At 37.3% G+C, this 23,292-nt stretch overlaps 1 protein-coding gene across 3 annotated transcripts in view; it reads left to right on the top strand.

The window, feature by feature from the left end:
- LOC141449283 (uncharacterized) overlaps nt 1-23,292 on the top strand; it is a 156,697-nt gene that overhangs the window by 125,041 nt on the left and 8,364 nt on the right. For all 3 annotated transcript variants that reach the window (XM_074118549.1, XM_074118543.1, XM_074118559.1), the window contains 5 exons: nt 7,154-7,411; nt 16,239-16,304; nt 18,093-18,224; nt 18,326-18,624; nt 19,152-19,490. In XM_074118549.1, the coding sequence (XP_073974650.1) occupies nt 7,336-7,411; nt 16,239-16,304; nt 18,093-18,224; nt 18,326-18,624; nt 19,152-19,490 (912 nt within the window). In that variant the 5' untranslated portion in view covers nt 7,154-7,335. The remainder of the gene's footprint in view (nt 1-7,153; nt 7,412-16,238; nt 16,305-18,092; nt 18,225-18,325; nt 18,625-19,151; nt 19,491-23,292) is intronic.

The raw sequence follows: 23,292 nt of genomic DNA, 5'->3' as shown, positions 1-23,292 counted from the left end.
TTTTTTTTTTTTTTTACTGTCTCGTCTCATCCATATATCTTGGTTTTTATTTAATACTATTTATTGTATCATTTTGAGAATAAATCACGTCCCGACTACTGAGGAGACGGGTAGCAAACATACTTAACTATAAATTTATTTATCACATTAAATAAAATCCAAGGCCTAGAGCGGGCATTCAACACAGTACCACAATACATCTTGGCTTTACGGGGTGTCATCTCTAACCGCTTGGCTACCGTGCCGCCATTTTAAGAGAGTAAGATAATTCGCTTGACTAGGATGCGTTAGTTCTTTAGTTTTATTTTAAGGCGCGTCAACATCTGAATATTATTGGCATCCTCAACATTTTTCTGGGCTCTGTAGGCTTCCGGACAATGTTCTCTCGTTACCACCACCAGTGTGCTAACCACTTCCAGTTAGCTAATCCCTACCCTTAATTCCGGGATCATATCCTCTTAGCTAATTTAATTCTTTCTTCCCAGGGGGCCTTTTTGTAGTGCTTACCATTTCCGCATATTTTGAACGGAAATCCCACGGAGTGATTGAGAATTCACAACACTTCTGTAATGTTGATCCAAATCAGTTAGTGGAAATTATGTAGGTGGCCATTTTAAGGAAAGTACTGCCGCTATTCAAAAAGTACAAAGTTTTCAACGTCATTTTCAGTTCAGAGGTCCCCAAAATGTGTATTTTTTTTTTTATAAAATTCAATTTCCAAAATTTTATCGTAATACAGTCGAACCTCTCAATAACGAGCACTGGCAGGGGAAAGCAAAGAGGCCGCTATTTGGAGGTGGCCGTTAGAAGGAGGTAGGCAAGTTTCATAATGAGAAAATATGGGTTTTTTCCAAACAGCTATTTAAAAATTGTTTATTATTAATAGATTTAAAAACGTACATAATTGCATAATTATTGCAGCTATATGATATGCATCAAATATTTCTTAATTATCCGATTTGGTTTTTGCAAAATCTTCCAACACATTTATTTTATCTTCTAGAGTTAACCACTTTCGTTTGAGAGACATATCGGAAAAAATAATTTTGTCCGTCCAAAGTAATATTGAAAAATGATTAAATTGGTACAAGATGTACGAGCTTATATAGGAAACTTTAGGGAAAACCAGAAAAAAAACAAAAAACTTGAGAGGGGATAATGCTATTTATCACCACGTCAAACGAACTTTTAATAATAAGGTGGTCGTTGGTGGAAGGTGAAACATTTAATCCGTTCCCCAAAATCAATGGCCGCGGTCGCTATTTAGAGTGACCATTAGTCGGAGTTTCTTTTATATAGAAAGTTGTATAGGGGTAAAGCGGGGAAATCCAAAAACTGCCCGTGAATGGAGCTGCCCTTTATAGGAGGCTCGACTGTATACTATTCATAACCAGAATTAAGAGAAAATATGAAGAGGGTGTTCAATTAGGATAGGTACTAAAATGGATTATTTATTTAGAGTAGAGTTTTAGTTGAGTTTAAGAAGTGGGACAAAAGAAAGAAATAGCGGAACTCGATAAAGTTAGTACTAGCGGGATTGAAAGATAGATTCTTGCTTGCAGACGTGCAATATAAACATGGAAGATTTAACGATTGGTAAACAAGAGTGTATTGCCGGCTCCAACAAGAGCCATGTGCACAGCCATAGCAATCGCTCGCTTGTCTAGTGAGCCGGCTATAAAATGTTGAGATGAGACCCTTTGTTTGTTACTTAACCTTGCTGTTGGCCATCCCCTCTCACTTCTACCACCATTGCTAATCATTATTATAGTAACAAGTGTATTATTCTCTCTGTATAGTTCGCTCTACATTCTCTTTCTCCTCCTCCAAACTTCTACTTTCCATTTCGCTCAAAATGTTCATACAAACTTTTGGACAGTGATCAATATGTTCCCTCTTGCAAATTCTACTTATAAACAATTCGAGAATAATTTAGGACTTGTTATTCAAGCTAAAATTACAGCTAACGTTTACATAGTACACTTGTTTCCTTGAATTAATGATTTATTACCTACTTTTATTCTATCTTTTTTATTTCTGAATTCTATTAAAAAATTTTTAATCTAATCAATTAATTTTACCTTGGCTCTGAACATCGCAAAACAGGTTTTCTCATTCAATCCGCGAGTGTCCTTTTAGAGAGTACTTTCTAAGTGGAAGTTTTGCGTTTCCGATTCCTAACTGTCTCAGAAAATGGACACTCTCATTCGGATATCCCTCGGATGAGAAAAGCACTGCTGTGAACTTCCGCACAATTTTCTTTTACTCAAATTCGGAAAGTCTAACATTGTCTCAAATTCCGTATTGCAGACACATATATACGAGGTGTGGCTATTAAATAACGATGCTATTGCTATAAAACATTTTATTTTAAATTTATACATATTTAGTTATTATCACCTTCAACATACACCACTCCCCTATCCCTACAACGCTCCGTGCGAATTTACCATTGTTCGAAACAGTGCTGGAAGTCTCTTTCTGTGAGCTCCTGCATTACGTGTGCCGTTTTTTCTTTCACAGCTTCAACGGACTGAAATCGTGTTCCTTTTAATGCAAATTTGACTTTGAGGAACAGATAAAAGCCACATGGGGGCCAGGTTAGGCGAATAAGGCGGTTGGCCTAAAACTGGGTTATTGTACTTGGCTAGAAACGTCTTGACAGACAATGCAGTGTGAGCCGGCGCGATGTCTTGATGGTGAACCCATGACTTGTCCTTTCCTTACTCTTTCACGGAGTTTAGCAAGCACCTCACGGTAGTAATGTTGATTAATAATAATCGATATTTTCATCCGTTTTGGACGTGGAAGGGCGACCCGGGCGGTAATCATCTCCGACGTCTTCTCGGCCATCTTGGAAACGCTTGAACCACTCAAAAACTCGCGCAAGTGATTAACATTCATCGCCATAAACTTCTTTTAATAAAAGATAAGTTTCAGTAGCGGTTTTACCCAGTTTTATGTGAAATTTCATGACAATTCGTTGCTCTACTACATATGTAGTATATCATGTTTTCGGCAAAACGAAACTTACACCTCTTACACAAACACGTGAGGCGCTGCAATTGAAAGAGAAGGCTTCACGCTGCACAGCTGACGGTCGTTAGGATTTGGCGCATGCATAGTTCTTCTGAAGCAGCATCAGTCTCGTTATTTAATAGCCACACCTCGTAGCTGGGGATCATTATCAATGCTGGGTACTGACAAAGAATTTTCTAAAATAATCACTACTCTGTATGATTGATCGAAGCCAAACGGTTATAGGCGAGGCCTGCAATGCTAGCAGCTATTACGGTAAGGGCCTATTTCCTTGTCTAGGCCTTGGAACGTTTCTAATGGAATTTTAGAATTTGTGGTAAATTCATTTGACGAATTAAATAATATAAATAGAAAGATAAGAGATAATCATACAAGCAATATCAGTCTGTCAAAAAAGTTATGTCTAAGTGGAAAAAAAAAATTCAGCCTAGTCTACCATTTAGACCATCTTTGTTTCAATTGAAGGAGCGTCAGCATCTAAGGCTATTGGCTTCATGCTGTCCATCATCATGTAGTGTCCTTTCCAACCAGACAACTGTTCATCACGAACATGAGCTTCAAGAAAGAGAAAAATTCCAAGGGTAACTCTCCTGTATATGACCGCAGGATCTTCGATTTCACAAATCCACTTTTCCGACTCTAGACACGAATTCTACGCCTTATATCTAACGTATACAATGTCGCAAAGTGAACCTATCTTTCCGTTCTAAAAGTACCTTTTTAGAATTTGTGGTAAATTCATTTGACGAATTAAAAACGCTCCCACCCAAGCGTTATTTGTAACAGGAAAGTAAGTTATAGGCACTGCACTGTCTCAGAATGCGCGTAAGCCATGGAGGTACCGCTGAAGAATCATCCACCCAATGACCTTTAGAATTTCTTACCAAGTTTCTTCTAGATACTCTTTTAGTGTTGAAAATGAAGTTCATTTTAAACTTTAAAAAAAAATAATAATAATAAAAATAAAACCGAAAAGGTAATATACATTTAGGTAATTGTTATTTTAAAACATTATAAAATTGTTCATTAATTTTTAATTTTGTTATGTAAAAATACTACAAATTTTAGAATTGTGGTAAATCCATCTACAACCACAATGGTTCTGATATCACTGATCACCCTAAATTGGTCACTCTCACCTCCGCACCAATCTTGTATAGTAGAGCATTTTAACATAACCGGATGTTAGGGTGGTTTGATTGGTTTATGTCATTATTTCACTAGTAAATACTAAACAAACGTTATGGTTTCAGTAATTTCCTGAAAAGAGTTGAAGTTGTGTTAATTTTGGCTCCTTACAGCAACTTTTTTTCTTCATTTTATCAGTAAACATTTACAAGGTCTAATTTGTACGTTGTTATTTTGGTTATGTTCATTGTTTATGAAAACAATAAATTTACTGAAGGAACAAAATGGAAAGTAAGATTTATAAGAAAAGTCTGAAAACAGCTTATACATTGCATTTGCCTGTGCTACTTTTGAATGTTTGTACTTTATAAAAGTTTACAAAACTGTAAATTAATTTCACTGAGATAGCAACGTAAAAAAACAACCCTCCACAAGGTAAAACAGAATTGAAATCAGTGAAAACAACAATCTTAGTTCAGACTAGTGAGATAGATAGAATTTGTTTATCTCGCTAGTAGGTTACCTTTACTTTCTAATAATCACTTGGATATTCGTCGGACTTAATTTATTTATAATAATTATATTAGTATTATTAATAACTTTAAGGAAATTTACAACTGCAGGCGCAAATATCAACAAGTAAATCAGATGACTGGATATGTGACATGAGAGGTAGTTACCACCAAAAATGGTGGCTTTCCAATGAGTCAATTATTGGGCTGCACTGCCGAGTAAATCGTGGGGCTAGCGCCATTTCAGTCGATGGTTCGGATTGTCAGGAAGATTAAAAAAATGAAAGCTGGCCAATGAGAGGGTTAGGTTAGGCGGAAAGGCCCTTCATCGGGTGGAGATTAGGTCTTGAATAAAAGGTACTTTTAGAACGGAAAGATAGGTTCACTTTGCGACATTGTATACGTTAGATATAAGGCGTAGAATTCGTGTCTAGAGTCGGAACCTCACCCGAATCGGTTTTCACTTGCGCTTTGTTGTTTAGTGTCAATTTTGATCGTCTGTTTACAAGCCTTGCCACTAGGTAGTTACTTTAATTGAAAAATTATATCAATGTACTTTAAAATATGCTCTTAAAATTTAGTTAGTAAAGAAATTGCAATTTATGTAGGTTGGATAGAATTGTGGAATCGTTAGCTGGAAGGCTAATTTCCCTGGCCCCACGATAAGGAGAAACAATAGGTACACATAAGGGCTGTTTGCCAAAGAAATGTAGTAAAATTAAAGGGCAAAATGAGATCATATTTAAGTATTGTGGTATAGTAATGCTTCTAAGCGAGTAAAATGCTGTGTGTCTATATGAAGCGTTACGGTTTCGACTACCGAGTGCCAACCTTCTGCTACGAAATTTGTGATTTTTATATAGAAAAATTCTTTCTATAAACTGAATAAATTATTGATTGACAAAAATGATTGTCTATATTTTGTATGAAATTATGTGTATTTATTTTCACATATTCTTTTTTTTTAATAACTGTTTTTCACCAATGATGTATAATATAATACAGAACTCAGGATACCTCTATGGAGCAATCTTCAGTGACACAATAATAAATTCTTGAAAATTATTTTAATAATTTAAAGCATTAACTTCCCTAAAATATTACGTTACCACTTATATCATACTTGTTAGATAAAAAAAAAAACAGTAATTATGAGATGAAAATTATTTATATTCGTAAAATTTGTTATTAATTACAGCATCCATAAATTACTCTAAGAACTCAATGTGAAAGAAATCTTATTCAAAGCGTACAGCAATAAAATATCATCAGCTGTATCTTATTCAATACATTGTTCTATTTTGATTAGAGTTCAATAACGAATCCATACAAACACAAATCTATTTTATTATATAATAATGTATGAAAGACAATTGTGAATACATTAATTGCCTTAAGCGACCAGCGGCCATCAAACTGAAACGTACTCTTAATACAAATTGAGTACAAGGCTACAGTGATATCTTTAAATTTAAATCAAACCGTTCTAATAGGACTGAGTTTATTCTGTACCCATGCTTAGAATTTACGCTGATAAAAACTTTTTTTCGAACCCTCTTATCAGGGTAATGTGGTTATACTTAAATATCTGAAATGAGACTGTCAGATCTGAGATGGGGTACTGGAGATTCTGTACTAAGTACCATGGGTTAATAAAGCTAGTCATCATGAACACTGTGCGATAGGTAATCAAAATATTTAAGAGGACTGCTTCCATCTCCTGTCTGAGTGCCCCATTTTGTCTGAATTCCGACTGAGATGTCTGGATATGTAATTCTTTTCTGATAGTTTGTAATGGGCTCTAAGAAATCTGAAGTTTACAGAGTTGATTAGCTTTGACAGACTAGTATTGATCATAGGATTTTAATTATTAATTTTTTGGTTACCCTTTTCAAATCGAAGTTTTGAAATTGTAATGTATCTGATGTTATGCTGAATTCATAAAAAAAAATATTGACTAAAAAAACTGTAAAAGATAGCATTAGGTTATAAGTATCGCCGAGCCAATGAGAAGCTGTAGAGATTGCGTAGTGTAGTAGAGCGAGGAATTGCACAGCTGTGGTGTAAATGTGCCAGAACGGAAACTCTTTCTGTGAGTAATTATTTGTGTAGAGAAGATTGTGGCTTGGAGTTAGCACACTCCTTCACTGAAGTAATTACTACATGCATTCTACGTTCATTACTATCAGTCAACGTGTACTTTACAAAATAACCACGCTACGTTACTATTATGTATATTTAGACAAAGAGAGCATTCTAATGTATTTATGAAAATAGTTGAATTACCAGGTTGGTCTCTGTTTTCTTCTGTACTATCATTGGAAAGCGTAATATGAGCTCCTTCTTAAAGTAAAATGTTTTGCCGAATGTCTTAAGTAAATATAAACGTAATAATATTTATATTGGTTCACCAAAATTTGCAATGCCTGTCAGAAATGCCGATTAACTAGAAACCTTACTGTTGCATGTTTCAGAGTGCGGTAGGAGGAAGTGCAGCGTGGTATTCCGGGTGCAGCTGGACGCGGATTTGCTGCACACACTGGTCTCCATTTATCCAGAGTGGTTTACCACTGCTACTGGTGGCAGCAGCCTCCTCCAACAACCACCACAACAACAGCAGCAGCAGCAACAACAACAGCCAACAGCCACGGCGGGTATGCAGCCGGTTAGCCCGCCTAAGGCGGAGGTCGATGACTCTCCTCTACACAACGCCATGGATAAAAATAAAGAATGTAAGAGGTTTTTTTTTTTTTTTTTTTTTTTTTTTGTAAATCTTCGCTTACTTTTGCTGGGAGTCTATGAGTTTAGCTTGCGGAAAAGAGTTTGTGGAATGTTTTGGTAGTTCTGATGTTCTGCTTTTGATGTATCATCTTCCTTAATTCGTAGAAGTTATTTAAACTTACTCTGGTATCGTTTGTAAGCAAAAACAAATCAAAACTGGAAAAAAGAATCATAAGTTTGTCGTTAAAAGAATGTTTGATCGAGCTAATCAGAAATTAAAATAAAAAGATTCTAATTAATAATGCGTACACCAGAAAGCAGAGAAGGTTGTAAAACTTGTTCCTAGATAGCAGTGCTTTTTAACGACATATTTACACACTTGTTTTTTTGACTCTTCAAATGTCAGTATTAAGGCTAACAACAGCTGCCAAGTATCTAGCCTATTTTCCTAATTTTGCGCCAGTGTTTACACTTTCTTGTCACGAAATTTTGTGAAATCTTTTTCATTGTGGCCAAGTTCTTAGGGATATCTACGCAGTTTCACGGAGTGGACACCATTGCGTTTTCCTAGCGGCTCTTTTGTGTGCCAGTTACTATCTGCACCCAGAAGCAGTGGGAAAAAAAATTCCTTGATAAATATTTCGTGTAGAGAAAGTGTTGCTGGCAAAGAAGGACGGATGGAAATGAGAATTGTAACGTCTAGCCAAGGGTAAGGAATTAAACTTTATGTAGATACCAGGTTCTCGCGTTTAAAAATCCAAAATTTCCTACTTCAAGTACTTCTCTTCAAAAAATATGCTGCTTGTACCATGGATTCTAAATGCTGCCGACTAAGAGTACTCGTATTCAGTTTCTAGTCTACTAATTATGTTATGTAGTCACTTGTATTTGTCGTACGTCATTGTTCTCTTCTGATTTCCATGCAAGATTTTTCCAATATTTCATAGGATGTTGATTTATTGTAGTGAGAACAAAACAATGTTAATTTTTACAAACTTAAAAAGGGATCCAGGTCTTGATGAGGGATCCAGAGAAAATTATTGCCGCCATCACACCCTTCAGTTTTGTGCCAATCAACGAATTTGTTTACTCTTAACGTTAAACCAGGCTGGTTTTACTTAGAGAGAAAGATATGACATTGATTATTTCTCTAATGATCATTGCTTTTGGTATCATTGTACCTTTATTGCAGATTCCTAACTGAGGTGTAATCGCTCATGAGGTTGGCACTGAGATGTGGTATTTAGTTGGCAGTGGCTACAGGAAAAGGAAGCAATGACGAGATCTTCGCCAGTGTATGTGTGTGTTGCGAGCGCTTATTAAGAGAACTACCACATCCATGGTCTAGTCTTTGGCCGACTGCCAGTACACCCACTTTCATTTTTAATAAACACTCATTTCTTCGGCAGCATTTCGAATACATCATAAGTACATTATTTTAATGTCTGACTCATCCCTTTCGGTGCACAACTCTGTCCACATTGTTGGACTAGATCACACTATTCAGATAATTTGTTTGTGGTAGAAGTAGCGCCAAGTCGACGCCAGGTGTATTCTAGCCAGGAGTCTGCAAATGATTTGCTTGTATAACTAGGAAAGCGAAGTGACAAAACCACTATCAAGTTTAAGTTTCGCAATGTTCTTTTTTAATTGAATTATAATTTACATTACGCTTTATTTAAAGCGTGTATTTACACAGAGGGGCAAAAAAAGTGGCCATCATTTATTATTTGTGTTAGTTTTCAATTAATTTAATAAAGTCTGGAAATAAGCGGATTTTAAAACAAAAAATTGTATTAAAACAAGGATTTACTAATAATTATCAATCCGCAAAAATGTTAACACTTAAGATATTAATAATGCATATTTGTCAACCATTGGGTTTATCATGACTGATTGTTGTTCACTGGGGTTTAGGTAACGTTTACGAGTTGGCTAATTAAATGCATAGAATTGAAACATCCTGGCTCTGAAATTGGAGAATTAAGGTTAAATCATCAAAAATCCAATCACATTGATTTCACCTTAAACAGAAAAATCCTTCCCTACTTGTATCTCAATCAAATTTCGCTCCTAGCAGTTACTCAAGTCCGTTACCTGGGACTCCACCTGGACAAACCACCTGGTGAGGTTTGACATGTAACCCTCGTACTACAACTAAAACGAACTGAATGCTAAAGAATCTACAGGACAAACGCTCCAAACTCACTTTGCAACGAACGACAACTATACGAGGGTCGTTTGAAAAGTCCGTGCAAAGTCAGAGAGATAGCACCACTGGCGCGTATCGAGGTTATGTTTAGTTAGTAGCATCTCTTGGAAGAACACACACCAAGTTTCAGCCAGATCGGTCTATTTCTTTGTGTTTGGCATTCGTTTGAATCGAGGAAGTCGAGTGATTTTCAAAAAATGGACGAAAAAGAATTTCGTGTGTTGATTAAACACTACTTTATGAAAGGCAAAACGCCTCAGGAGACTAAAGAGAAGTTTGATAAACATTATGGTGACTCTGCACCTTCGATTAGAACAGTTTATAAGTGGTTTCAAAATTTTCGGAGTGGCCATATGGGCACAAGTGACGCTGAACGTTCTGGACGCCCTGTTGAGGTTACTACTCCAGAAATCATTGATAAAATCCATGATATGGTGATGGATGACAGAAGAGTGAAGGTGCGTGAGATTGCTAGTGCTGTGGGCATCTCGAATGGACGGGTACATAATATTTTGCATCAACATTTGGACATGACAAAGCTATCCGCAAGATGGGTGCCGCGATTGCTCACGCTTGACCAAAAACGAAATCGTGTAAGGACGGTTTGCAGCTGTTCCAGAAGAATCCGCAGGACTTTAAGCGTCGTTTCGTCACTGTGGATGAAACATGGATACATCACTACACTCCTGAGGCCAAAGAACAATCTAAACAATGGGTTACCAAGGGGGAATCTGCGCCAAAAAAGGCGAAGACCGTTCCTTCGGCCGGAAAGATTGTGGCGACTGTCTTTTGGGATTCGCAAGGAATAATCCTCATCGACTATCTGGAAAAGGGTAAAACTATTATAGGTGCATATTATTCATCGTTATTGGACCGTTTGATAACCGAGCTGCAAGAAAAACGCCCACGATTGGCCCACAAAAAAAGTCCTTTTCCATCACGACAACGCACCAGCTCACACCTCAGCAGTTGTGGTCGCAAAATTAATGGAAATAGGGTTCCAACTCGTTTCACATCCCCCCTATTCTCCAGACTTGGCTCCCTCGGACTACTATTTGTTCCCCAATATGAAGAAATGGCTGGCGGGAAAAAGATTTTATTCAAACGAGGAGGTGATTGCAGAAACGAATGGCTATTTTTCAGACTTGGACAAATCCTATTAGTCGGAAGGGATCAACAAACTAGAGCAGCATTGGACGAAGTGTATAAGCCTAAAAGGAGACTATGTTGAAATATAAAAAAGGTTTACCCCAAAAAATTAAGTAGTTTTTATTTTTGCACGGACTTTTCAAACGACCCTCGTACAATACTCTGCTAGCTCCAAAACTCTACGATACTGTCAAACGCACAGATCTCTATCGCGTTCAGTCCTAACAGTCCAATGTCCTTCATACCTAGTCAATGCTCTCTTTTACACTTCAAACCTCACCATCCACACCGACCTAAAAATTCCCTTCGATTCCGCCAAAGTCAAACTCCGTGATTCAAATCCACCTCTCCAAGCTCTCTTCAACATTAACTCTTCCCATGAACCCTCCTAGACGTTTGAGGCTGGCGGCGCTACCATCTGAATGCCTGATGTTGGCTATCCATGGAGATTGTAGCACCCCTAACGCTTTAAGGCTGCCATCACTGGACAGCCGCCATTCTCGAAAACAAGCCAGTGTATGTGCGATGAGGCTAAGTCAACGTTCATGCTTATTATGCATTCATCTTTTTCACTTCCAATTAAGTACTTTGTCCATTGTCAACCCTAAGAATTTTGCGGACATTTGGCATGGAAATTTCCAGTTCGCCAGTACCATCTCACCGGAGAGGCCCAATCTCCTCTTTCTAGTAAATGGGCAGAGAACTGATTTTGGTTCTGACGGCGACAGCTAATTGCTATTTTAACGGCTTTAAAATATATTTATTCGTTGTCGGAGAAAAAATATACCATTATTAGTGACAGCCAGAGTGCGTTGTGTAAATTATCACATATACACAACCAGTCTGCAGGAATGAATCACATTATCGCAGAGATTGTAGAAACTATTGCCATTTTTAAAGAGAAGGGAGTCTGCATTAATTTTTTGTGGGTAAGAGGTCATTGTGGTATAAAAGAGAATGAAATTGTTGATACACTTGCAAAGGAAGCCACCAATAGTGGGGAAATGGCTAATTATAAATTACCACACACCGATATCAAGCGTATAATTGCAAAAGCAGCACTACAAAAATGGCAGACAGATTACAATAATGGTGATAAAGGTAGATTCTATAAAACTATGGCAGATCAGTTACCTAGACAACCATGGTTTAAGGGAACTGGCACTAATAAATGGGTTGTTACGACAATAAGCAGGCTGAGAGCGAACCACGCGGTGTGCGGATCGTATCTACACAGGATCAACAAAAGGTCCTCTCCTCTTTGCGTAGATTGCAATGAGGAGGAAGATTTCAAACATGTAATAATGATATGTCCACGTTATGTGGTAGAAAGGAAACGAATGTTTGACGACATATACAGGTATTTAGATGCACCATTTCGCTACGAAGACATTATATTCTCCACCAACAGTTATGTGCTTAAGTCGATAGCAGAGCTAGCAATGAAATATGAATGTATTTAGAAGCTATAGCCGAATTAGAATGAATGGAACAAAATGCTTAGAGAAGGATTACGTGATTTTAATTTTGGTTAAGCGAGAAGGATGGCAGGAGCACAGAGTGCTGCTCCATCCATTAGCAGTAGTTTATGTAAATAGCGGTATAAAGTAGAATGATGAATGTGTGAAGCGAATGTATTTGTAGGTAAGAATGGAGAGTGAGTGATATTCTAGTGATAAGCACCTAGACGATGCTGGCTGTATGGCGGAAGCCAATGCCAAAAAAAGAAAACAAAAAAAAAAATCTTTTTCACTTGTTTACTGTACAGTTATAAAATTCTTAAATAAAGAAAAAAAAATTATTATAACATTTTCAAAATAAGTGGAAACAATTGTGGCTGAATGGTCGATCATTGTTGTGCATGTAAAAAAATTCTTCCCCAACAAATGGTGCACACATAGGACTGCAGTTTTTTGAAAGAATGTGCTGTTTTTAACAAAAATCAAAGGTACTGTGCGCGGACCTAACCACATTTTCAAAGTTTATTAACTTTGTAGAAAAGTATTAAATATTAAACTTATTTTATTTGTGTTCATTTCATTAAATTAAAAAATTCCTCGCTGAAGGAACATAAATTGATTATTGTGGCTGACTGTAGTATATTTATTGAATAAAATAGCTTTAGGATATGAGACTGAATGCTTACGTCCTATTTGTGGTTACATGTAATCTTCCTGTGACAGAGGCAGCATCTTAGGAGATGGTGTTTATTTTATGAGAATATAGTTGTAACAGTGTCTCCCAAAATCCCTTTTCAAGTCGTCTCAGAACACTGTCATCCTCTCTTGTCTCCATTATGGTCAATATAAACATTCTTTCTAATCATAAAGAAAAAAACTTTATGATCTCCCCTATACTGTTAGAATGATATTTGTGGAAGGATGCGACATCCTTAACGTCTGGATTCCGGGTAATACCGTACATTATAAATAGTTCGAGAATAGAAGTTGTGGGTGGTAAATATCCAAGAGAAGTGGGCTACATTCCTCCCTGGTGCTTCTGGTCTTATATTTGTATTTGATAAAAACATGGGTTGGGCAATGCTTTAAATTTATTAAATATTTTCTTGGTTATAAAATTTATTGGATCATTTTAATTTTCATTTTGTAGACACATTGATTGACGTTGAAAATAATTCGAAAATGCTTTCTCTGCTTCGTCAGCCTAGTTGTCCCACTGTTCCTCATGTAGTACATTTAGGAAATTAGTTTTTTAAAACAAGACCTATGAAACAAAATAAAAGACGAGTATCTTTCTGGTAAGCCACTGCTAGGTATAAATATTATTACTCAGAAAATACCTAAAAAAAATTTGGTAACTTACCTTCAATGAGAGAAAATCTAGTTCAAATATTTAGAGGTATTAAGTATTTTTGTTGACAGCTCCGGAACGATTTTGCTGAGCCTATTAGTTATGGACCATCTCGTCTCAGACCTAATTATGCGTGCTTGCCAAATAACCATCGTTAAGAAAATCAATGTTTGACAAATCGTTAAGAAAATGAAGAAAAACGTTTACAATAAAAATAAATGGACATAAAGAACGAAGTAAAAGGTGGAAAAAAAAATCACTTGTGTTTGTTGCTTTGCTCTTAAAGGATCTACGTAAAACATTAATGTTTTATGTTATACATACAGAGTCTAATAAATAACAAAAAATAAATAAGTAAATAAAATTTAAAAAAATAAATATAAGGGGAAAAGATATAAATTACAAGAATGTAAATAAGCAAACACAATTAGTTACTTGGCAAAATAAACTACATTGTAAATGAAGCAAAATAAAATTCATTCACAAATCTTTGACGGTAAAACCAAGCATGATAATGGCACGCATCTGAAGATGTCTGAATTCAGAAATGTTTGTCCAGATCACCAAAAAAGTGAAAAACATTCTTCTCCTCTACAAGATTACCCAGAGAGCTTTCAAAATGGCTTCTCTTCCAAACAGAGGATTTAAGTTTAATAATTCGCACTTAGTATCTGAACAACCAACTTAAATCCTTCAGAGTAAAAACAATCATATTGGACTAAAGTTATAAAACCTGTAAACAACACTTCACCTCCCTGCATAAAATTGTGGATTTTCATCCGCCATAACGAGCATGTTCTTTTTTTTTCTATTTCATTAGTTTGACCCTGAAAATTTTATTTCAACTTTGTTTCTTTTACATACTAAATTCGGACGTTGTGTTTCTTCACCAAACCTGTGCATCATACTCTGATGATTTTTAAAAATCTATCAGAAATTTAAAAAAAGGAAAAAAAAGTGCTTGCTATGACGGATAAATTCATCTGTATTATCCAGTCGACTCGATCGATGTCAGCGTTAGCTGGAGTTCTTGAAAAATTCGAAGCTGCAGCAAGGAAGATTGGTCTGCATATAAATGACGACAAGACATTTTATTTAAAAACTTCTAGGAGAGCAGGCCGGGTGGAATCAAGCATGAACCTTGGAAATCTTGTGTTTTAATCCGCATGCCAGTTTAAATATCTTGGAGCATTCGTGACTGAAAAAAAACGAAACTTCAGAAGAAATAAAAGCATGAGTGGCGGCAGGCAACAGATGTTTCTTCGCTCTTCAGAAGCCGTTCAAATTCAAGAGTTTGACAAGCAGAGCTAAGGTTCAATCAAAACAATCATTCGGCTTGAAGGTACGTATGGTTGTGAAAGTTGGGTTCTTTACAAAAGCTACCGAAAAAATATAAGGGAAAGAAAAGTACTTCGACGAATATTTCGGCCTGTCTGCGAAAGTGGGCGTTGGAGAATTAGAAAAAATGAAGAACTTCGGCAGAGTTTTGGGGAACCAGATCTTTTGTAAGAAAAAACCAGTTAAGGTGGCTTGGACATGTTGAAAGAATGCCACAAAATAGGATTCCAAGGAAACTTATGGAGGGAAAGCCAGGAGGAAGCCGAAGCAGAGGGAGGCCTCGTATGAGATGATTAGATGGTGTGGAGGACGTTTTGAGAGGGATGGGTGTTAGAAGATGGCGGAGGTACGTCTATGACAAAGCCGAATGGCAAAAAATAGTGGAGGAGGCCTAGGTCCTTGTAGGGCCGTAGCGCCATGGGCCTTAGCACCACATTCATTTCCCGTGGACGTCTTACCTGCTAACTGCTCCAATCCTTACCAAAGTTGAGATTCCACACACTGGAATTATGGCTGATGACTGAATTGACTACAAGTTATTGTTGCCTAGGTTAGGGTTTTACTCAAGAAAAATTTTCTTCTGCTAAAGAAATCTAACGCTTCACTAGAACTAGAAGGACAATTTCCGCTGCTGAAATTCAGGAAATGAGGAAGTTCGAAGTCTTAGAAAACGAACGAACGTATATCAACAACGCATCATAGCAGCAACGAAGTTAACCAGTGAATATTTCTTCAAGTACGTTCCCTGAGTATCAAGCACTGTTCGTTTTAACATTCGTTTTCAAAGTTGTCTTGTTTATTGTTACTGTTTAAGAAAAAAATCCTGTTTAAGGAAATTGGTTGTTTCGAACTTAATGGGGTAAAAAATAGCGCAATTTCCGCGGCCATCGTGTCGTGATATGTTAAATCCTTCTTAAAACAATCCAAAGTTTATCATGTTGACCTAATTTTGTTTTTGAAATCTCAGCTTCTATCAGCATTCTTTAATTAACAATCTCATCTTAAAGCTTATCTCAAACTTCATTACTCTTATCTTGATTAAGTTGAATGAGTCCCTTTGGTTGCAACTTTATCAGTCGCCTTCTCATTAAGTCATACAGAAAAAAATATCCTTAAATAAAAAGTGACTCACATTAATCAAAAAGGTTTTCGTCATAATTCTTCAGCTTCAAAGAAAGCTAACTAGTATCGGAGTATATTTTTCTTATATTACCCTATTCAGTCATCAATATCAATGATTCATTAGAATTTACCCTTCTTTTATATATTTTGGACCAGTTTAATTGTTATATTACTACATATTTCATATTGTTTGTTTCTTGTTGCAGCTTTGAAAGTGAAGTTAATGTTAAGGAGACCAATAAATCAACTGGTTGCCCAGGGAATCATGCCCCGTAAGTTGATTTACTTTTTATTATCTGTAATTGTAGATAAATCTAATATATAACTAATTAAACTGTTGGTGCATTATATTTTCTAAAACTTTAGAACCACGAGACAGAGGTAGTAATTACGTTAAATCAAAATTTTGAGTACAATCAAATGATTTTTTGGAATGGAATTTGTTTTTCCATTGAAAGTCATGATTAACGTTGCAATTATCTAATGTTGAAGATGTTCAAATTGAATTACTAGTCCAAGAAATTAATCTGTTTAAAGGTTGGAATGATTAATAAAAAATTATCTTAGTACTTGGTTATAACAGTTATCGGTTAGGCAAAAAAGGTCCGTTATTTATTTTTTAAAAATTCATTGTCCTTACCTTTATAGATTTTGCCAACAAGTTCAACTTAGCTCATTCTGAGAGTGTTTGCTGTGTGCCTTATTTTGAAAACTATTAGATCCTTCGCCGGCACAATTCCTCGTCATTCGCAACAAACCCTCCACTCCAGTTTCAAGTTGAGTGGTTTTTTAAATTATATTTTCTCCCACCAAAAGAAAGAAAAGAAAAGCGCGTTCTGAACAGAAGCAAACGACAGCTGGGTGAAGCTAAATCTGGATGTACAAGAAGTTAAATACCATCAAGTTTGTTAACCATATCTCTCTTCTTTTCATTTTCTATTGCGGCAGCAAACGAACGTGTCTTTAGACACTGCTGATCGGGGAGAATTTATGTTGGTTTTTTATGAGTCTAGAAATGTTAATCTTACGCAAAATTCACCACTAGCAAAATTAGTCTCTTGACAGAAGTTTACCCCTGTGCCAATTATTTTAAATGGTCACTAGGGAGGTTCTTTTATTTTTTAATTTCTCACAGCCACAGAATTTTTTGTCTTTTAGTTTTGATTTCGTGGATTACAGAATTTCAAAAATCTGCCAAGTTTGCTTCTAGACGTAGAAAAATGCTAGTGATAAACTGTAAGCTATAAATTGTTAAAACGATGAACTGACTCCGGTGAATACTGATGATACATTTTCCTGACTCCGGTTTATAATCTACGGAAATTCACCTTATAAGAAAGTCTGCTCCATCATTTTCTCCAAAAAGAAAATAGGCGGTTAGATGAAAATGGTAAAATAAGCGTGGCCATAATTCTTTTAAAGATGATGGTGCACTTAGTAAGGACGGCCCAAAACGGGCGTTAACGTGGAAGAAGGTGTCCAATACTACCGGAAGATCGGCGATTAAAGGTTTCTGTGGTACCTAACACCGTAGGCTATATCTGAGAAAAGACTACGCTGGTACATCTTAAAACAATTTTACTTGCAAAAGCTATTTGCAATGTAGTTGCGTTTCCAAATTGTTGAACAAATCAAATGCGAAAACGAATTTCGCAGCCATTTGTGGAACGTTTTAAAAAATGGTTCTACTGTTTTTGGGCAACGATCTATTTCTGAGTTAACTCACGCTAAACACTGTAGATGGAAGTTTTTAATTACCGTCCCCGCGATTGGGAAGGAATCTGGGTCAGTATGTAAGAAGGACCTGATTGTTTTCTTCTGGAGGAGCAGTTATGAGTCTCTTAGTTAGAATTTGGCACTTGGAAGTCAGTTAGGGTTGCTGGTGCAAATATGAAATTGAATTATTTTTCAGTGTGTATGTAATTTTCGTTAAGGTGAATACTAAATACATTTAGAAGTCCAAATTTTGTATTTAAAATATGGTACTATTTTATTTTTTATTTGCTCCAACCAAATTTATGGAGATTTTTTTTATACTTTAATTATTTTTGTCATTACAGCGCTGAAAACTCCACCGGGGTACCACGAACAAAGGCAGAAACTCGAAAGAGCCAAAATGGGAGATCTGTTGAAAGCGAAGATTCAACAGAGGCCAGATAGGGAAGAATTAGTCAGGCAGCACATTTTGGAAGGTTAGCCTAACAGTTTTATTATTTACTAATTGCTAACCGCACAGATTTTTGATGAATACTTTATATATAATAATTCCTTTTTTTATGTACTCGATAAATAGATGTGGGCCATGTTGATCCATCGTTGGCCGAACGCCAGAGACAGTTGAAGAAGTGCCGTTTAGCAGATGCACTCAATGATCAACTATCGCATCGGCCAGGTCCTTTAGAATTGATTAAAAAAAATATATTGCACACCGAAGAGCCAATAGAACGTGCAATCAAAGAAGGAGCTATAGAATTCAAGGCTACCAGTGAAGGCACTGCCACGAAACCCACTCATCCAGACCATTACATGTTAGATGAAGATTCAAGTTCACTTTCGCCACCTCCTCCTACGGCTCCACAAGCCCATCTGCAGGTAAGTCTAACCCCAAAATTCACGGACTTTATTAAATTGATCTTATGGAGATCAGCCTTTTTGCGGCCTCTTCTATCCTTTATTATACAATTTATATGAAGCTACTTTATTCTTGCATCGCCCTATACAAACCTAATTTTTGAAATATATATATTTATTTTTTGAAATCAGTGATTTGATCTTAAACTTTTCATTGTTTCTTTATTTAATATTTAATCATTTATCTAAAGGTAACTAAAGTAAAATTAAATAAAATGAATTAGAAAAAAAGATAAGAATGGTTGGAAAGATAATCTAGTGCTCACTTCATGAGGTATTATGATTAATAGGGGTAATTAATAAACAAGAGAAAAGGAGTAGTCCTTCCATGCGGAGGTCCCGGGTCTCCATCCAGAATTCGATGCCTAACTTCTCTTGTAACCTTATTAGCTATCTCTAAACACTACAAAACCCCTGAGCGAGACGTTTAGTTCTTTTTAACAAAAATAATTATAACTAATTTGATACAAATATTTAATGTTTTGAAGGTATTGGCAGATGAAGCAGTTGTAACATCAACAACCCAACCTCCTCCGGCTCCGCCATTACCCCCTGTTCAGCCTACGGCCCAGACTGGTAATAACGGTGCTGGTATTGTTACCGTGCTACTGACACCGACCGCGGCAATCGCTCTTCCTGCAGGCGCCACCACAATATACAGCAGCAGCAACGCCAGGTCTCCTCAGCAGTCCCAGCAGCAACAAGCTGTTGTCAGCAGTATAGGCGTGGCGTCACCAGCTGGCAGTATAAATAGGGATAAGACCAGAAAGAAGAGTAAAGCCAAGGCTCAGCCTAAAGCTAGGACTATAAAATTCCATGAATATAAGGTGATCAATTGTTAACACAAACATTTCTGCTCAATTAATAAAATTATTTCAAATATTTTTGTTCGTCGTTGTACAGTCAAAACTTGTTATGGATTTCTTGTACAACTTCATATCTTCATATTTTCCGCACAAAACAGATGCAAGAATAAAAACGATAAGATGTGCTTAAGAGTTGATGGAAAATATTCCTTGCTACAACTGTCTCTTATTGTCAACTTGAAAGCAATCCAAGGCCGTTTCTTATAATTGGTCGTAATATTAGTCGATTCAAGTAATTATTTGCTTATGATTGCTTAAATGTGACAAAATGCAGCGCATCTCTGTTTACATTTATTTTTAATTAATTAATTGCAACATTTATTTTATTTATTTATTTATTCTGATTTTTACATAAGTAAAAAATACAGAGAGTTTAGCTTGAAAATACAAAAATAAAAAATACTTACTTTAAAATATTAATGCTACCGCACACAAAGCCAGAATCGCCATGGGTAGGTGCAGGAGGCTATGCGGTAAAAGTTGGGGATTAAGCCCGAAGATGACCCTGTGGATTTATACCTGTGTCGTGAGACCAATGGTAACCCACGGGGCGGTGGCGTGGTGGACGAAGACCTTGCAGATGGGGGGGCCGGGAGCGCTCGGAAGTATTCAAAGGCTGGCCTGCTTGAGTACGACGGGTGCCACTGCGGCCTTGGAGGTCCTGTTAAACCTTCCACCACTCCACATTCACGTCCAAGGCGTGGCAAGACCAGTTGTGGCACGACTGCAACAGGGACAAGCGCCCATTTATCCCAGGCATACGGGGAAATATCAAGACCTATGGGAGGAGCTGGAGGCGGACCCGATTTTGGGCCTGCCTACGGACATAATGACTCCTAGGCATGACTTCCAAAAACCCTTCAAAGTCCTGATTTTAGACAGAGGGGCATGGAAGAATGGGCCGCCAATTACAGGCGAATCTATGTGGTACACGGACGGGTCTAAGATGGATGACGGAGTGGGAGCCGGCGTGTACGGGGCTCATCCGAGATGTAATATCTCGGTGAGTCTGGGAAGGCTAGCTACGGTCTTTCAGGCGGAGCTAGTCGCGATTACTATCTGCGCTACCGAAATAAGAAGGCGGGGAGTGTATAACTCCAGAGTTGTCATTTATTCGGACAGCCAGGCTGCTCTGCGGGCAATTGACTCGTGGGAGATCAGCTCAAGGCTGGTGTGGGACTGCCTAGGTGCACTGAAGGAAATCAGTAGCCATAATAAGGTCTTCCTGGTTTGGGTACCTGGGCACTCGGGTCACAGAGGCAATGAGGCGGCGGACCGCCTGGCCCGGGAGGGTTCAATGAGAGCGCTTATCGGGCCGGAGCCGTTCTGCGGTGTCTCAAGATGCCTCAGGAGCACATCCATTAAGCTATGGATGCGGGACCGATCAAGGGAATGGTGGGTCAAAACTCCAGGCCAGAGACAGGCGAAAAAGTTTATCCATAGCTACTCGCCCAAGCTAACTGCAGAACTACTCCAACTAGGCCGGGCGGCCATAAGGATAGCAGTTGGCATTCTCACTGGCCATTGTAGACTAAATAAGCACATGCATCGCATGGGCCTGGCAACGGATAGCCTGTGTAGGTTTTGTCAGGAAGAAGAGGAGACGGCACTGCATGTGGTATGTCAGTGCGAGGGGCTGGTCTGGCTAAGGTACCGCCTCTTTGGCAAAGAGAAGCTGGTGCCAACAAGCCTCAGCCAGGGCCCCCTCTCGGACCTATTAAGGCTTTTAAGGCAAGCAGAACTCGAGAGGGTGCTCTGATGGCAGGTGCTCTGATCGACCACCTGGGAGCCCCCCCCCCAATTCCACAGTTTGGTTAAGGACAGGATAGGGAGGGGGTCTTCAACTAGGGGGATGCCACAATAGATCCTTGGGGTGTCGCGGTGGCGTAGGCTGAATAGCCAATTCCCCCGATGGAATCTAATCTAATCTAATCTACTTTAAAATACACACAAGAAAAAGAGAGTAAGAAAGAAAGAAACAAATAAAATAAAACAAAAAAAAAAACGACAAACTTAGAATTCAACTTTTGAAATAAAAATAAAAAATAAAGTAAAATAAAACAAAATACCAATCATAGTAATAATAACTCGTATATATTACGTACAAAAATAATTATAATATAAAACAAACTCTTATGGAAAAAAAGCAGTGAAGTACAAATCATTTGGTCAAAGCTGTTCTAATACTTAGGACTTTAGTAAGAAAATAATAGATATTGACAATATGATTAATATTTTTTGGATTCAATACCGTACAGATATCTTGTTTGTATGAACTTAGATATTTATTTCTTGGTTCAACATAAAATGGACAAACAAAAAATATATGATTTAAATCGTCATGTGAATTATTTAAACACAGAGGACAATGGTCTACGGCAAGGATGAGCAACACGCGGCCCGCCAAGCATTTCTAAAATTGAATTTATTTTATCGACTTTCTCCCATCAATATATTGTTATAAAATTAATTATAATAAAATGGTAGTACATACTAAACCTACATATTTTTTTATGGCGAGTTACTTGTCGACGACGTTTTTAAACATGCAATACGAACGCGCCGCGTCTGGAAAGTTAAGAAATAAACTCATCATGTCTACTATTAGAAAGAGTGATGGAAGTTTCACAACAAATTTCCAAGAAACAATGGAAACTATTATGGACAAAATTTTCCCAGTCGATGACGTAGAAATAGAGGACAGTTTTCATGCAGCCATCAGAGAAGAAATAAGGACAATATCAACCGAGAATGATCCAGAATTCTCATCGGATGAAGTAAGAAGGGTTATACATAAATTCGCATCGAGGAAAACACCTGGAGTCGATGGTATAACAAAAGAAATAATGTTGAAAGTTTTTGAAAAGTTCCCAAGATTTATAGTGGGTTTGTACAACGAATGTCTGAAAAGAGGTTATTTCCCTTCGGAATGGAAGCAATCTATGGCCATTTTGCTCGTTAAACCTGGTCGAGAAAATTCGGAAGAAGTAGGAAAGTATAGGCCGATAAGCTTGCTTCCATTTGGCGGAAAGGTATTAGAAAGACTTCTAATCGACAGAATTATGCACCACCTTAGAGTTAACCATTGCCTTAGTGAGCGGCAAATGGGTTTTACACCTCAGAAGGGAACGACTGATGCTGTGGTTGATGTGACTAAGTACATTGAAGAAAACTTGCAGAAAAGAAGGAAAGTAATCCTAATTTCAATGGACGTTGAAGGCGCTTTTGATGCAGCATGGTGGCCATCAATTCTATACCAATTGAAATCTTTTAATTGCCCAAAAAATCTATATCAGTTAGCACGATCATACTTCTCAGACCGAAAGGCAACTATATCAATAAACCAGTATCAATGCACGAAGTCAGTGACAAAAGGATGTCCTCAGGGATCAGCTTGTGGGCCGGGCTTCTGGAACATTATGTTCGATTCTCTCATGAAGAGAACTTTTCCACCAGAAATACGGATACTCGCATTTGCGGATGATCTACTACTGATGGCGTCTTCCAAAACAAAGTTGGAGCTGGAAGCTGTTTGCAATGAAACACTGCAAATTGTTAATAGATGGGCTAGAGAAAACAAGATTCTATTCAACCACAACAAAACGAAAGCTCTCTTTTTCAAGAGGAAGGGTGAACAGGAAGGACTGAATTTATATTTGGATGGGGACAAAATAGAACTTGTCAAAGAGTTGAAGTATCTAGGAGTGACATTTGACTGGAGATACAATTTTGACAAACATATGGATATAGCATGCCAAAAGAG

Source organism: Rhodnius prolixus, unplaced genomic scaffold (assembly GCF_049639745.1).
Source record: "Rhodnius prolixus isolate KJV_2025 unplaced genomic scaffold, Rpr scaffold_1, whole genome shotgun sequence".
In the NCBI taxonomy this organism is placed as follows: Eukaryota; Metazoa; Arthropoda; class Insecta; order Hemiptera; family Reduviidae; genus Rhodnius; species Rhodnius prolixus.
This window is presented reverse-complemented; position numbering and strand designations above follow the sequence as displayed.